Source organism: Sebastes fasciatus, chromosome 14, assembly GCF_043250625.1.
Source record: "Sebastes fasciatus isolate fSebFas1 chromosome 14, fSebFas1.pri, whole genome shotgun sequence".
NCBI classification, from domain to species: Eukaryota; Metazoa; Chordata; class Actinopteri; order Perciformes; family Sebastidae; genus Sebastes; species Sebastes fasciatus.
In genome coordinates, this window is record NC_133808.1 from 16275166 (window position 1) to 16289673 (window position 14508).

Genomic DNA, 14508 nt, shown 5'->3' on the forward strand with positions numbered 1-14508 from the left:
TCGGTGTAGGTTACACGATTTTAATAAAAGATGTTGTGTATCACCATGTCTGTCATATGAACTCTAAAACTGCTTATATGCGTTATGTTTTCATGAAATATCTCCGGCTCAGACATCAACAGCAGCCCATGGAGACGGTCCCTTGACAGTTTGCCTTTTTTAAGTTCTACACCAGCATGTCCTTCTAGCCTGACGGTCACATGTCCGAGGATAAATGAGTGCAGAGGGGCTGCGGGACGGAGACACTTTCCTCAAGGTTAAACTCAATTTAACATCTAATTCCAAATATATGCCTCTTATTTGGGCCGCTGGGCACGTGGCCTACCCTTACCTGCAGGAGGTCATTTCACACCTGCCATCAATTATTCTCCAGAGGTAATAAACTTTATGTTCCACACACCACCACACTGCTCCTTTCATGTGCTTCCATTGGAGCCACCTCACCTCTGACCTCCCTGACACAGAACACTGGTCGCCGGTGTCCGTGGCACCAAACTCAATGACTGCTATGGCTAGCAGCATCCGGACAGCTTATATATCACCTCTATGTGAGCCTGGATCAAAGGGCTGTACTGTAATGGTGGCAAGATTCACCGTTTTATATCATAACCAATGAAGATTCATCACGTTCACGGTGAGATGCTTGGGATTCAAAACAAATAAACATCTATATCATCTTAAAAACAAGAATTAAGTTGCGTCCCGCCTACACCCAGCAAATGCAGTAATTCTAACCATGGATGAAATTAATGCTTATTTTCATTAGTGAAGTGAAAAAATAGCGAACATTTCCATTAGTTTCCCAGATCCCAGGGTGAGGTATTCAGATTATTTTGTTTTACCTGACGAATACATCCAAATGTATTCAATTTACATTTATATAAAACACATGAAAAAATGGGAAATCCTAACCTAATCCTAATTCTAACTCACAAGATAAATAATTAAAATATATTATAATTAAAAATCTATAAAAATATAGATGATACATTTCTATTGATTGACTAATTGATTTATAATTTTTAACATCATTCTGAATATGTAGTACATTCCCTGGTATAGGAAAGTATGCAAAAAAATCCCAACACGGACACAAAAATTTGCTAAATTTTTCAGTGTAGTGATGATAAGGGCTGGGCAATATGACATTTCTATCGTGATATACTGTAGGTAAGGCCTATATTTATTTATTTTTTTCTATAATATCACTTAAAACTGTTATTTTCATTTTGCACTCAGGTTCTTAAAATGAGAAAATACTTTTCATTTGCCAAGTATCTAAATCACACATGAGTATACAAAAATAGGCTTTACCATGTGGTTATTTCATATAGACTATTTCTTTATTGAATTACCAAAAAACATGCTATATGGTGATATATATCGTTCTCGAGATATGAAATGATCTATGTCGTGATAGAAGATTTTGGTCATATCGTGCAGCCCTAGTGATGATAAACTATCCCATAATGCAATAGCATGTAGTTAGAATTGGTGCCACAGTTTGAGACTATTAGTTCCCTGTGCTCTACCTATGAAAAAATGTGAGTTGATTACTAAGTGTCAATAATATACAACAAATACTGTAATTTTGTTATGCCAACAGCAAAATCTGACTTGGTGTATTTCTTTCTTAAATCAATCATGAAGAAACATTACCAATAAACACAGAACGATATAACAAACAAAGCTTATTAAAAAATAAATAAGTAAAAAATGTAATGATAGCATTTATTCAGCTGTATCAGACTGCATTTGATTTGGTTTCAGTTTATCTTGTCGTTACTGCGGATCAACTCTTATAGAAGACACAAGTGTTTACGTACCATCTGTGAGGTATCCAGAGAGACGATGCAGCGAGTTTCCTCTGGGGGGCACTCTAGGGCGCTAGAGACACTAGTCCCACCTGAGAGAGAAAAAAACAACAGCTTATAGCAGAGGAGCCTTCAGAGAAGAACATGTGATCACAACGAACACTTTCCTGGTTTCATGTTTTGAACACAAACACTTGTGAATCTAGGGGCTTGGTGTCAAACAATGAACACAGAAATGTTTAGGAAAATAAAAGTGCTTATATTTCTCAAAGAAAGGGTATTAAAAAAATGTTTTGGTATGAGTAGTACATTTAGGTATCATATTGACACTAGTTTTGATCATCTCAGAAAGCAATGTAGGCGTGGCGCTGCAGTGTGTTTAAGTGTTTTCAGTGACGGTTATGCAAAATAAAGTTTGCACAGTGCAAATAAACCCATCCTCGGGACTAAAATGACTGGAGGTTTCAGGTGCTAATTGCATAAATGTGTGACTGACTTTCACTACATCATTCTTAACCTGTTGACAAACTGCTGTAACACTATATAAGATTCATTTCAGCCATTTTGCCATGATGAAATAGTTAACAGTAGAGAGTGACAGGAGACATTGGGGGGTAGAGAAAAGGTACTACATATGATAGATGTCCCCAGGCTGGAAGTGAACTGCCCAGAAGGATGCTTGTTAATATGTTTGTTTCTGTTGCTCCAGTACAAAACACACAAAGCGTCCCCTGCACTGTCAGCAGTACCTTATTTATAATACCAGGTTCATTTATAGATTATGTGGCTTCGTTAATAAAAAAAAAAGAAAGAATTTCACACTAGGGATGGGATGGGAGTAAATAATATATTAAAGTACATTAAATGTAAACACACACCTAGCGGCCTGTGACAGCTAATTATGCTTACCTCCATATGGTATCAAACAAACATCATGTTTGCACGCCAGTTCCACAATTTTCACTACATCACTGTGGCAGCCTGCAAAGACACAAGAGTATCATTTCAGAAATTAGTGGCCAACATAAAGGAAATGTTTTAATTTACCGTCCTCTATTGCATTCATAAATTTACATAATAACCAGTGGACATATTGTAAAGGGAATAAAAAAAAAAAAAAAAAAAATGGCACATAACACTAGGTGTATACAGGAGACAATGAATAAATGTATATGGCCTGAGCCATTAGACCTGGGGGACGATTTTTGATTTGCCTGATAGTTGTGATTTGCCCGGGGCTTTCCTCAGGCGGAGTCACACTGCATGAAGCTACGCTCTCTGGGGTGGGATGTGCAGGATCAATACAAACGTGCTTTGGCCAATCACGGCGCTCACATCCATTCACGCCGGAGCGGTGAGCGAGTGGGAAGAGTAGCGATACCCACCTACATGGATGTGCTCGACTGGCCTCAAGTGCTTTTAGAGGCAATGAGAATTGCCTGCATTCTAGTGCACTTTGCCATCCAATTAAACACATACAGCTTCTGCCTACGGATTACAGTTCAACAAACTGAACTTTCCACTTAAAAAACACAGCTTGACTCGGAGTGACTACTGAGGAATGCAAATTGCAGGTCAAAATATCTATCGGATACATGGGTAAAATTTAAATTTGGTGCTGGCGAGGATGAAACGATGCCTACGGTTTTCTTGGTGATTTGCTGCCCGTTTGGGAGGGTGCTAATCAAGTCTCAGCCATCAGTCAACACTCATTTGCATGATAAAATAGTGCCAGCCATAACAACGGAAAACCAATCTCGGAATCATAATTCACGGGTGTACTGTGCCGGCCAGACCGAGGAGTATTGGGTGTCAACCGTCCTCCCCGACGCTTCTTATTAAGCCTCCACTCATACATATTAATACCCCTGCCTCTGCAGAGATTAACCCTTTAAATCACCTAAGCTAGTAGGGGGGGGGGAGCTATGTGGGAGGAGAAAACCAGAGATGACACAGCTTCTGAACTCACTTGGCCATACCACCATATCTGGAACACGACCGACTTTCCCCTCTCGCAGAGCGAAGATCTCGTGTAGGCAATGGCCTGGAAGAAAATGACACAAGCCCGCAGAAATATTAATATGATCATCACAAATAAAAACACACTGCTGCTAAATAAAAAAATCATCAAAATATATTATATGCTGATTGTGGGTTTAACAAGCATTAAAAGCGGGTGATTTAATTAGAGAGATATGCCTTACCGTGGGCACGAAACACCCGGTCCTCTGCGTCATGAGAGAAGGGAATACCTGTGGACTTCACTTCCTCCGTGAAGGCCTCATTAAGAATGGGAGGCGGCACAGCACCGCTTGTCAGAATGGGCTGGAACAAAAACAAGCCGTTGTGGTTTTTTGTGTGCTCTTCTTCGCCATTCATTCATTCATGCATTGAAGACGCAACAAATAAACATGAATAACACTCACCGTTGCTGGAGATTTATGCTGCAAATTGGCTCCAAACGTGCTTTCAAACCACTCTTTCAGAGCAGGGATGATCATACCACTTAGTCTATACCTGGGTTGTGTATAAAAGAAGACAGATTGTGGGAATAAAAAAAAAAAAGAAATCAACTACACCTCATGCATTTCCAGTAGTCAAAGTCCTCAATTTGAAAACATCTAAATGCTTGACTGGGCTTATTCATTTGGAAAACCGGGCCTGTGTCTAATAAGAATAGAGTGTGAGGTTCGAGTCCAATGAGGTTATTAGGCAAGCAGAGCAGCAGTGACAGCGCTGTCCGTGTGATCGCCCTCGCCATCCCCCTGCATAATTGAGCTGCTGGCACAGCCCGGGCCAGCCCATCAGGGGGACTGTGTGGTGTGCCTTTGTCCAAGAGACCATGAAACACACTCTATAATGAAAAAGCCTCTGTCACAGTGAAGCGCGGGGAGGAGGAGGAGGAGGAGGAGGAGAATACCGGCTTTGACATTCATTCAACAGCGTCACAGCCTCGGATACTGTACGCCCGCCGCCCAGGTAGCGTTTCAGTCGAGAGGGCACAGGGCGGTTTGTGGCAACTGCTTTTGCCCAGGAGGAAACCATTTGCTGTGCAACATCCTGTTCAGCTTGGCTCATTACTCAAATATACATCCTCATACGCCATGTGCCAGTTCTCTGCGTTTACATTCTGACAAGCGGGGGCTGCCTCTTCCAAAGTCACGTTACAATCACGAGGCAGCGTCTATACCTCTGCTCGTGTCACACGGATAACAGACACGGATAAAGGGCTCTGTTGTAAACTGACGCCATATTCAGTAAGATTGAGGACAACTGGCTTTGTTTCCCCCTCGGACATTCAAACTAAATCTTTTGTCTCCAACAGTCAGTGAATGACTGTTTGTTTACCCACAACTCCCCAGAGACACATCAATAAGTACCGACATAATACGCTCCGTTTTTGAACAGGTTTGGAAAGCGGTTTCTGTTAATGAGCAACAGAGTTTGGGAGAGCCGACAATCACAACCGGTGACCTTCTCAGATGACAATGAACAGTTCAAATGCCAACCACTAGGTGGCAATAGCACCACATTGCTGTGAGCGTAGGAAGGGGACAGCAGCTGATTTTCAAATGCACACAGTATGGGGGCTGTGAAAATGATCAACGCAGAACTCAAGTCTCAAGTCACCCAAACGTATGAATGAAGGTGGACACAATGGCTGTATGACAAACAAGATTAGAGGCTGTGAATGAGACTTGATTCCTCTAAATCCTCAACAGATAAGCATAAACATTATTCTAAAGAGCGGTGATGTGATGTGTTATAGGCTACCTTTTGCCGGTAAATTCTGCTTGACCTTTCTTATTGAAGAGGAATCTTGTATCGCTGTATCCCCAGCCGTTCCATTTCATAATCTCCTGCCTGTGGAAAAACAAATATTGGCAGAGGTTAAGCTTACAATTCACACACTTTACACTGAAGGTAAGACGTGAAATACCATAGGAGGAAGTAAAAAAAAACAAGTGTGAAGGTGGCTTGGTATACTCTTAATTCGCCACCATATCCCTTCTGGGCTGACATCGGCATGGGCAATAGAGAAAGTGTTGATGATATACTTCATGCTGAAATTTTAACACCCAGACATATAGCATTTTTCACTGAGGGGAAAAATGTCAAAGTCTCCTTATTGTATTCAGTCATTCACCGTCTTTGCATTCAACCAAGGCGTGGCTGCCTATCAGTTGGCAAATTTACAATACGGGAGGGTGCAGACAGGCACACCTACAATATCCCCAGGATGCCTACGACTACTCTGCACACAGGCTCGCAAACACGCAAGCTTGTTGACATTGTAATGCATTCAAACAGCATTTCCATCAACGGAAGAAGCCAGCAGACACTCCGCCTTTGCCGTCAGCCATTTCCCAACCAGCACATGCAGATAAATTTACATTTATGGCCGCTGGTAGGCACGCTTCTGCATAGCTAGTTTCAATACGGTTCGGTACTTTTACGATTAGGTCCAAATGTATCCACTTGAATGGCACACAAGCACCGGCCATACTGTCTGTTCTTTGTTGCGAAATCACCCAAACATACTGGAGTACAGCCGTAGCTACTTAAGATGTGGAAACAAATGCTATTATGCTGTTACTGTGTGAGAGGGATAACCCATTATAATCACCAGCTTCACAACCGGAGATGATGCTACACACTGTCTATGCTCCGAGACCAATACTGTGTGCAGAGCTCGTGCGCTGTTACTTACACTCTCTGCAGAGAGACTCAGCACTCACAGAGCAACCATAACTCATGGCTCACTTGGGGATGGAATGCTATCACAGAGGAGTAAAAGCCATAATTGAGATTAATACCTGACAAAATGGAGTTTCCTATAAATTAAGAGTGAGAGGAAAGGAGTGAGAGTGACACACTGAGTCATACTTTAATGAATCCTCGCCAGTGCCACCATTGGTATGCTGTCATAGCCGCTGAACACACTGAATAAAAATTTATCGATAAATGGGGCAAGTGTGTGGCAAGGTCAGTGACGGGCATTAGTAAGGTGGGCAAAGTGTTGAAAAGCACAACAGTAGGTCTTAATGAATTTGTTTTTATAACTCGAGCTCATTCCTGCCTGACTCCAGTTTGTATCCTGCTGTACAGATAGTGAAGCCCTTAGAGGCAAATTTGTGATTTGTATTTGTCTTGACATGCCTTAAACCTGCAGTAGGCAGAATATTTTTGGCATCATTGGGCAAAACTTCAATAATAACATTTCAGTATCTTATAATTCAAGTGTTCTGAGAGAAAAACCAGACTTCTGCACCTCCTCATGGCTCTGTTTTCAGGCTTTAACAAATCTAGCTTTGGCCAATCACAGGTAATTTCAGAGAGAGAGCGTTCCTATTGGCTGTTCATTCAACGGAGGCAGCTGTCAATCACTCATGAACTCCGATCAAACGGTCAAACTAGGCAGCGCTGATCAAATATGAATCAATATTCCGTTCCTGTAATGCCTATTTCTCACCTTAAATGTTTTCAGAAACATGTTGTAGTGTACTGTTTAGCTGTAAAATGAGAAAGTTTGCTCCGGCGGGTGGGCAGTGCTTGGTATAACTATATAAAATAACAAAATACCTCTCAGTATAATGGCAATACAATTCAAACAGAACCTCAAACTACATTCTCGAAAACTACATTCTTGAAAACGACCAAAATGAATCAATACCAAAACAGTTTTAAAGGTGCAGTGTGTAGGATCTGACGGCATCTAGCGATGAGGTTGCAGATCACAACTAGGCTTGCCCTACAATCTGAGAATGAAAGCGTCTGCTCCACACGGAGTCTCAGCACAGAGTAGCAGGAGTCCAATTTCACACACGGGACGAGAGAGAGTTGACAGACAACACGATGGCAGAGGATTTGGTGTCGAAGTGAAAAGCAAAAGCGCCTATATGGCAATATTTCAGATTTAAACCCAATGCTATAAGGGAACCATAACATTAGTGAGGTAATCGCCGTGAAGGTAACATTTATTGTTGGGCTCCTGTATTAAACTCTATTAGTTTTAGCTAGGTGGAGCTGAGACAACACACAACCAGCAAATCAGGATTTCTGCCTGGAACCACAGAACTAACCATACCAGATTGGCAGCAGTGAGAAGTCAAAAATGCAAAATTTTGTCTGAAAGGCTGAACAGAGGACTTCTCTTTTGGCACTATTTTACTATTCAGCACACTGCAGTTCACCTTACTGTTGGATTTCCCCTGCTCCTGTTACAGCACATTATTTATTATTATATTAACATATTATTTAGTGCTTTATTATTATTATCATTTTAAATGGAGGTGATGAAAATGCATGTGAATTGAAGATTAGAGCCATAGAAATGGACGTGAAATGAAAAATGGAGTGATAAATTAGCAAATGATTTGATTAATTTAAAGTGGATTTGACTAAAGCTGTCGTGATATGATGAAAACAGAGCCATGTTCCATCATTTTCACCATCTTACATTCACAACACAAAAATTGCCATTTACTATTTAAGGAAAGTGACATTTTATTTGAAACAGTGTTACTCTGATAGTCAACTGTCAACCATTCATTAACAACACCCAACTGACATTGTGTATATGTATTTGTGCAGACATTCGCCTGCACTGTATTCATTGGGCATGGACATTTCGGGCGGAAGTAACAAACATTGCGTGCTAATTGCGATGAATGGGTTTGTTAATGATGAATGGTCAAATGTTGATTATCAAAGCAACACTGTTTCAAATAAAATGTCAATCAAGTTTATCAAATCAATTAACAATTCATCGCTCTATTTTTCAATTCATTTTCATTACATCCAGAATTTATTTACACGCATTTTCATCACTTCCCTTTTCTTCAATTATTTTTTGTTACTTGCACCGTTGAGGCCACTTTTCCTTAAATGATAAATGGCAATTTAGTGTTGTGAATGATGAATGTAAGATGGTGAAAATTATGAAACATGGCTCTGTTTTCATCATATCATGTAGTCAAATTGGCTATAAATTAATCAAATCACTAATTTCACATCCATTTTTACAGCTTCACTGTAACTGTCTGTAACCAAAACTGTATAAATAAAAGGATTTAAGAGGCTCTGAATTATTTACATTATATTATCATAGTGTATTATTAACATATATTATATATTAACAATATTACCTTTTTAAATATCAACATTATCACCTATCGCCATGGCAGATAGCATTTCCTTATGTTAAGAAATATTATTTTTAAAAGGCAATTCCTGAGTTCAAAAAAATGTTCAGTGACCTGCCAGAGTGGCGGGTGAGGAAAAACTTAATTTCCTTTTTCTACCTTTTTACCTGTTATTGACTATGGAGATGTGTTGTATATGAATGCGTCTGCTCATTGTCTTCGCATGCTGAATAGCGTGTATCACGGGTCACTGAGATTCATTACAAACTGTCGTTCTTTGACTCACCATTGTGTACTCTACTCTAAAGTGAATTGGTCATCCTTAAGTGCTCGTCGCCTCAGTCACTGGTATGTGTTTATCTACAAAAGCATTCTGGGTTTAGTTCCTTCTTACTCGTCTTCTCTTTTAAAAAGGAAAACTGGAAGTCATAATCTTTCTTTCTATGGACATTTTGCAATTTGTTGTTCCCAAAGTACGGACTGAATTGGGAAAGAAAGCTTTTAGGTTTTTGGCACTTACTGCTTTGAATAATGTACAATCTGATCTTCAACTTCAAAACGTAGTTACCTTGAATGAGTTTAAAGCTCTGGTGAAATCGCAGCAGTTCAGGTTGTCTGTGTGTGTCAAGTGTTTTGTATGAGCAAGTTTTAATGTTGTTAATTTATGTGTTGTTATGTGTTGTGTAGATGCCCAGGACTCCAAGCTCAGCATAACAATAGGCATAACAGACAAGGGGCAAGACATAATACTCTATCATATCATCACAGTGTCATATTGACCGGAACAGGATGAATTTCACAAGGCCAAATGCTCATACTTTTAGTGCAGCTTTAACCCTTTTAGCTGCAGCTGTTGTTATCACAGCCTGACACTAGATGTCAGCACAGTGTGATGGTGTGATTTGTAATTTTGGGCTATATAAATAAAATTGCCCTGACATGCCTTAAACCTGCAGTAGGCAGAATATTTTTGTCATCATTAGGCAAAAATGGAATTCAAGTGTTCTGAGAGGAAAAACTAGACTTCTGCACCTCCTCATGGCTGTTTACAGGCTTTAAAACAATCTAGCTTTGGCCAATCACAGGTAAATTCAGAGAGAGAGAGAGAGGCCAAATGCTCATCCTTTTTTAGTGCAGCTTTTTTAACCCTTTTAGCTGCAGCTGTTGCTATCACAGCCTGACACTAGATGTCAGCACAGTGTGATGGTGCGATGGACTGCAGTTAGGACATAACAAGTAATGGGAATATGACACCCAAGGACCTAAGATGATAATCGTGTTGCATGTTTTTATTCTCTCTCTTTGTTTAACTTTGAAAGCAGAGACTTAAACTCGGTTACACAACTGACGTGTCCTCGTCATTCTGCCCCTGAAGGCACCAGTGTGCGTATTTCCCAGCATGCCTTGCAATATACGACTGGTTACATATGCTCCATTGACTGTTGAGACTGGAATTTACAGTCACATAGTTGTTATGAGATAACCCTTCTTCTACTACTTTACATATTGAAGAGGGCAGGAAGTCGTGTAAAAAATTGATTTTTGATAATAAATAATACATACATGTTAGAGTGAACTGAAGGTTACAAATAATGCCTTTATAAACAGTTTATAAAGTCAAAAGTAATGCTTGTGCAAAATTAGGCAATGTAAATTCAGGCTTCAGCTCAGCTCTTACTGCTTGTTTTCCTCCGGTCTGTGAAATCTTGCAGATGCCGTTAGGAGCACAGGAGCACACAGAGGAACATGATTTTTTTCAGATTACCACAGCCTGACACTATATGTCAGCATGGTGTTTCCTCAGAAAGGAATTGAGCTGCCAATAGGTTGAAAGTCAGACCAGCACTTTTTCTGGCCAATCAGAGGAGACAGACAAGTTTTCCTTCATCTGGTGTTAAAGAATGATTTAGTTGTTTGTTTGTTTTTTCTCCATATCTTGAGATTTAATTACGGACAAGAGTCTAAGAAGAGATTGACAGCTGCTCATAGACGCTAGGCTTCAGCTCAGATCTTACTGCTTGTTTTCCTCCGGTCTGTGAAATCTTGCAGATGCCGTTAGGAGCACAGGAGGACACAGAGGCACATGGTTTTTTTTTCAGATTACCACAGCCTGACACTATGTCAACATGGTGTTTCCTCAAAAAGGAATTGAGCTGCCAATAGGTTGAAAGTCAGACCACCACTTTTTCTGGCCAATCAGAGGACACAGAGAAGTTTCACTGTTGTTAACAATGATTTAGTTATTTTTTTTTATCCATATCTTGAGATTTAATTAAGAAAAAGATTCTAAATCTAAATGATTTCCCTACAAACATGTTTTAATCAAATAAAGAGTAACTATGAACCACATAGCTCATGTACAGCTATTGAATGGCACCAGCTGTTGACTCAAACTGTACTACACTGAAAAACGTTCAGCTGCTCCTAGACGGCAGGCTCCAGCTCAGCTCTGACTGCTTGTTTTCCTCCTGTCTGTGAAATCTTGCAGATGCCATTAGGGAGCACCGGAGGACACAGAGGCACATGATTTTTTTTTGTTTTCAGATTACCACAGCCTGACACTAGATGTCAGCACAGTGTGATGATGGTGTTTCCTCAAAGAGCAACTGAGCTGCCAATAGGTTGAAAGTCAGACCACCACTTTTTCTGGCCAATCAGAGGAGACAGAGAAGTTTCCCTTCATCTGTTGTTAAAGAATGATTCAATTGTTTGTTTCTTTTTCTCCATATCTTGAGATTTAATTAAGAAAAAGATTACTATCTAAATGATTTCCCTACAAACATGTTTTAATCAAATAAAGAGTCACTATGAACCACATCATAGCTCATGTACAGTTATTGAATGGCACCAGCTGTTCTATGAAGTAGTAGGCTTCTCTTTAGGCTTCTCACAACCTCTACGACACTGAAAAACGTCCATATAACACATTAAGTGGTCTATTATAAGCCACAGAAGAGGCTTCAGCTGACAAACTTGAAAGAAAGTCGACCACATCCACATTAAAGTGCTGAGAGTGAAGCTATAGCCGCACCCACTCCTCCTCATAGCAAATGAATGCCCCAATCTGTAGCCAAGAAGCAGCTAGCAGGCTGATTAAAACCAGCTTCTATCCATGTCTTTCTACATTATAAACGCTATGAAGAGAGCATGTTGGAGCATGCCACCTCTAGTGGGTGTTGTTTACATGTTAGTCCACTGATTTGTGCACGTAATAACAAGCTAAAGAAGCCACAGAGGATGGATAGTCCACCGCTCCATCACAGCCTTGTTACCTCCTCCTCGGCACCGTTTTCCCTTCACTGGAGTCGGCTGTCTTGCTGCTGCTGCTGCCGGTCGGAGCTTTGCACTCCTCGGCGGATAAGATGGTCGAGGAGTCGCCGCCACCGTCCCCTGGTCCCTGTAGTAAATGCCCGGCTATTATCCTCAGTCTTTGCTGTGCGATCCGTTGCCTGTCGGAGCTGTTGGACGCCATGCTGCTTCCGTGTTTGTGAAGGGAGGCAGCGGATCCATGAACGCACCGCGGCTCTGTCAGAGGTCAGCGCAGGGAAAGTAAGCTGAGTTCATAGACCGTCGGAAATATCACAGTCCAGTCAGTCCACACATGAATGACAAGAAAACAACCTGGCAACTGGGGAAAAAATGGGAATCTCTCTCTTGTTGCCACGTTTGACAATCGGATGTATAGAGCATATGGAACACTAAAACACACATTGTAAGATAATACCATATAATAAATCTTTTTTTGAGGGTTACTTTGGTTATTAGGCATTGGTTCAGATTGAGGGGTAAAAGTCAATTAATCAATTATATATTAATTTGGGTCATTTTACCCAAAAATGGGAATCTCTCTCTTACCACGTTTGACAGTCGGATATATAGAGCATATAGAACACTAAAACACACATTGTAAGATAATACCATATCTTTTGAGGGTTACTTTGGTTATTAGGCATTGGTTCAGATTGAGGGGTAAAAGTCAATTAATCAATTAGGAGATTGACAGAAAATTAATTATTTCTGAAAACAATGCTGGTACAATATCACAGTTTAGTCCCCATGAATGACCCGAAAAACAACCTGGCAACTGGGAAAAAAATGGGAATCTCTCTTCTTGCCACGTTTGACAGTCGAATATATAGAGCATATGGAACACTAAAACACACATTGTAAGATAATACCATATAATGAATCTTTTTTTGAGGGTTACTTTTGTTATTAGGCATTGGTTCAGATTGAGGGGTAAAAGTCAATTAATCAATTAGGAGATTGAGAGAAGATTAATTATTACTAAAAACAATGCTGGTACATGTAAGATTGGGTAACAACCCACGCGTAGCAGCACAAACAGCCTTCTTCAACACCCTGAAGGAAATATATATACCAAAAATATAAAAAGTCTTTATTCAAGTGGCCATTTATCATGAAATAGCCAATTGAATAAAGGCTTTTTATATTTTTTGCCAGAAGAGTGCCTTGTACTCCCCCCTTTTTATAACCTTTGTGTACCCCACCAAAGAGCACCTTCATCACATTGATTTGAACTTTCGAGCACTCTGGACTTTTTTGCCTTTTTTGATTAAACCATACAATTTTGTTAATCAAATATTCATTTGGGTCATCTTCATCATCAGAAACATCCCAAACATTTGCTTGTCCTAGCTTTTTCAATGTTTAGGATTTTATTGGTCTGAATGATTGTATAAATGTAGGTGGTTGTCTCCTATGTATCCTATGTATTTTTTTTTTTTATATGTTTGTGCTTTTGTCTTTTGTTTTTAATGAGCACTGCACCGAAACAAATTCCAATCAACTGTGGGTGGACATGACAATAAAAGTATTGAATTGAATGAATTGTGAGAATCTGCTTCTTTTTTTTTTATCTTACATGATGGTATTGTAGGCCCATAACATACAGTCTATATATATATATGTGTGTGGGGGGTGGGGCGGGGGGAGTTTTGGACTGCAGTTAGGACATAACAAGTAATGGAAAAATGACACCCAAGGACCTAAGATGATAATCGTGTTGTATGTTTTTATTCTCTCTTTGTTTAACTTTGAAAGCAGACTTAAACTCAGTTACACAACTGACGTGTCCTCGTCATTCTGCCCCTGAAGGCACCAGTGTGCGTATTTCCCAGCATGCCTTGCAATATACGACTGGTTACATATGCTCCATTGACTGTTGAGACTGGAATTTACAGTCACATAGTTGTTATGAGATAACCCTTCTTCTACTACTTTACATATCGAAGAGGACAGGAAGTCGTGTAAAAAACTGATTTTTGATAATAATAATAAATCTACAGTATGTTAAAGTGAACTGAAGGTTACAAATAATGCCTTTATAAACAGTTTATCAAGTCAAAAGTAATGCTTGTGCAAAATTAGGCAATGTAAATTAACACCACTTTAGCTTGGCTCAGGATAATGCTAGAAAGTGAAACAGTGGAATCAAAAGTGGAAAAATATTTAATCAAACCTGTAAGCTAAGTATCAGATTGCACCCATATATTGTATTTGCGTAAAACTGACATCTTTAAACCTGA

At 39.9% G+C, this 14508-nt stretch overlaps 1 protein-coding gene across 1 annotated transcript in view; it reads right to left on the minus strand.

Moving 5' to 3' along the window:
* Positions 1 to 12509, minus strand: part of agps (alkylglycerone phosphate synthase) — a 34907-nt gene extending 22398 nt beyond the window's left edge. The window contains exons 1-7 of the mRNA XM_074659255.1: positions 12232 to 12509; positions 5589 to 5678; positions 4241 to 4331; positions 4019 to 4139; positions 3784 to 3858; positions 2724 to 2795; positions 1827 to 1906 (exon numbers count right to left, since the gene is read on the minus strand). Coding sequence (XP_074515356.1) covers positions 1827 to 1906; positions 2724 to 2795; positions 3784 to 3858; positions 4019 to 4139; positions 4241 to 4331; positions 5589 to 5678; positions 12232 to 12431 — 729 coding nt within the window. The 5' untranslated portion in view covers positions 12432 to 12509. The remainder of the gene's footprint in view (positions 1 to 1826; positions 1907 to 2723; positions 2796 to 3783; positions 3859 to 4018; positions 4140 to 4240; positions 4332 to 5588; positions 5679 to 12231) is intronic.
* Positions 12510 to 14508: the final 1999 nt, after the last annotated feature.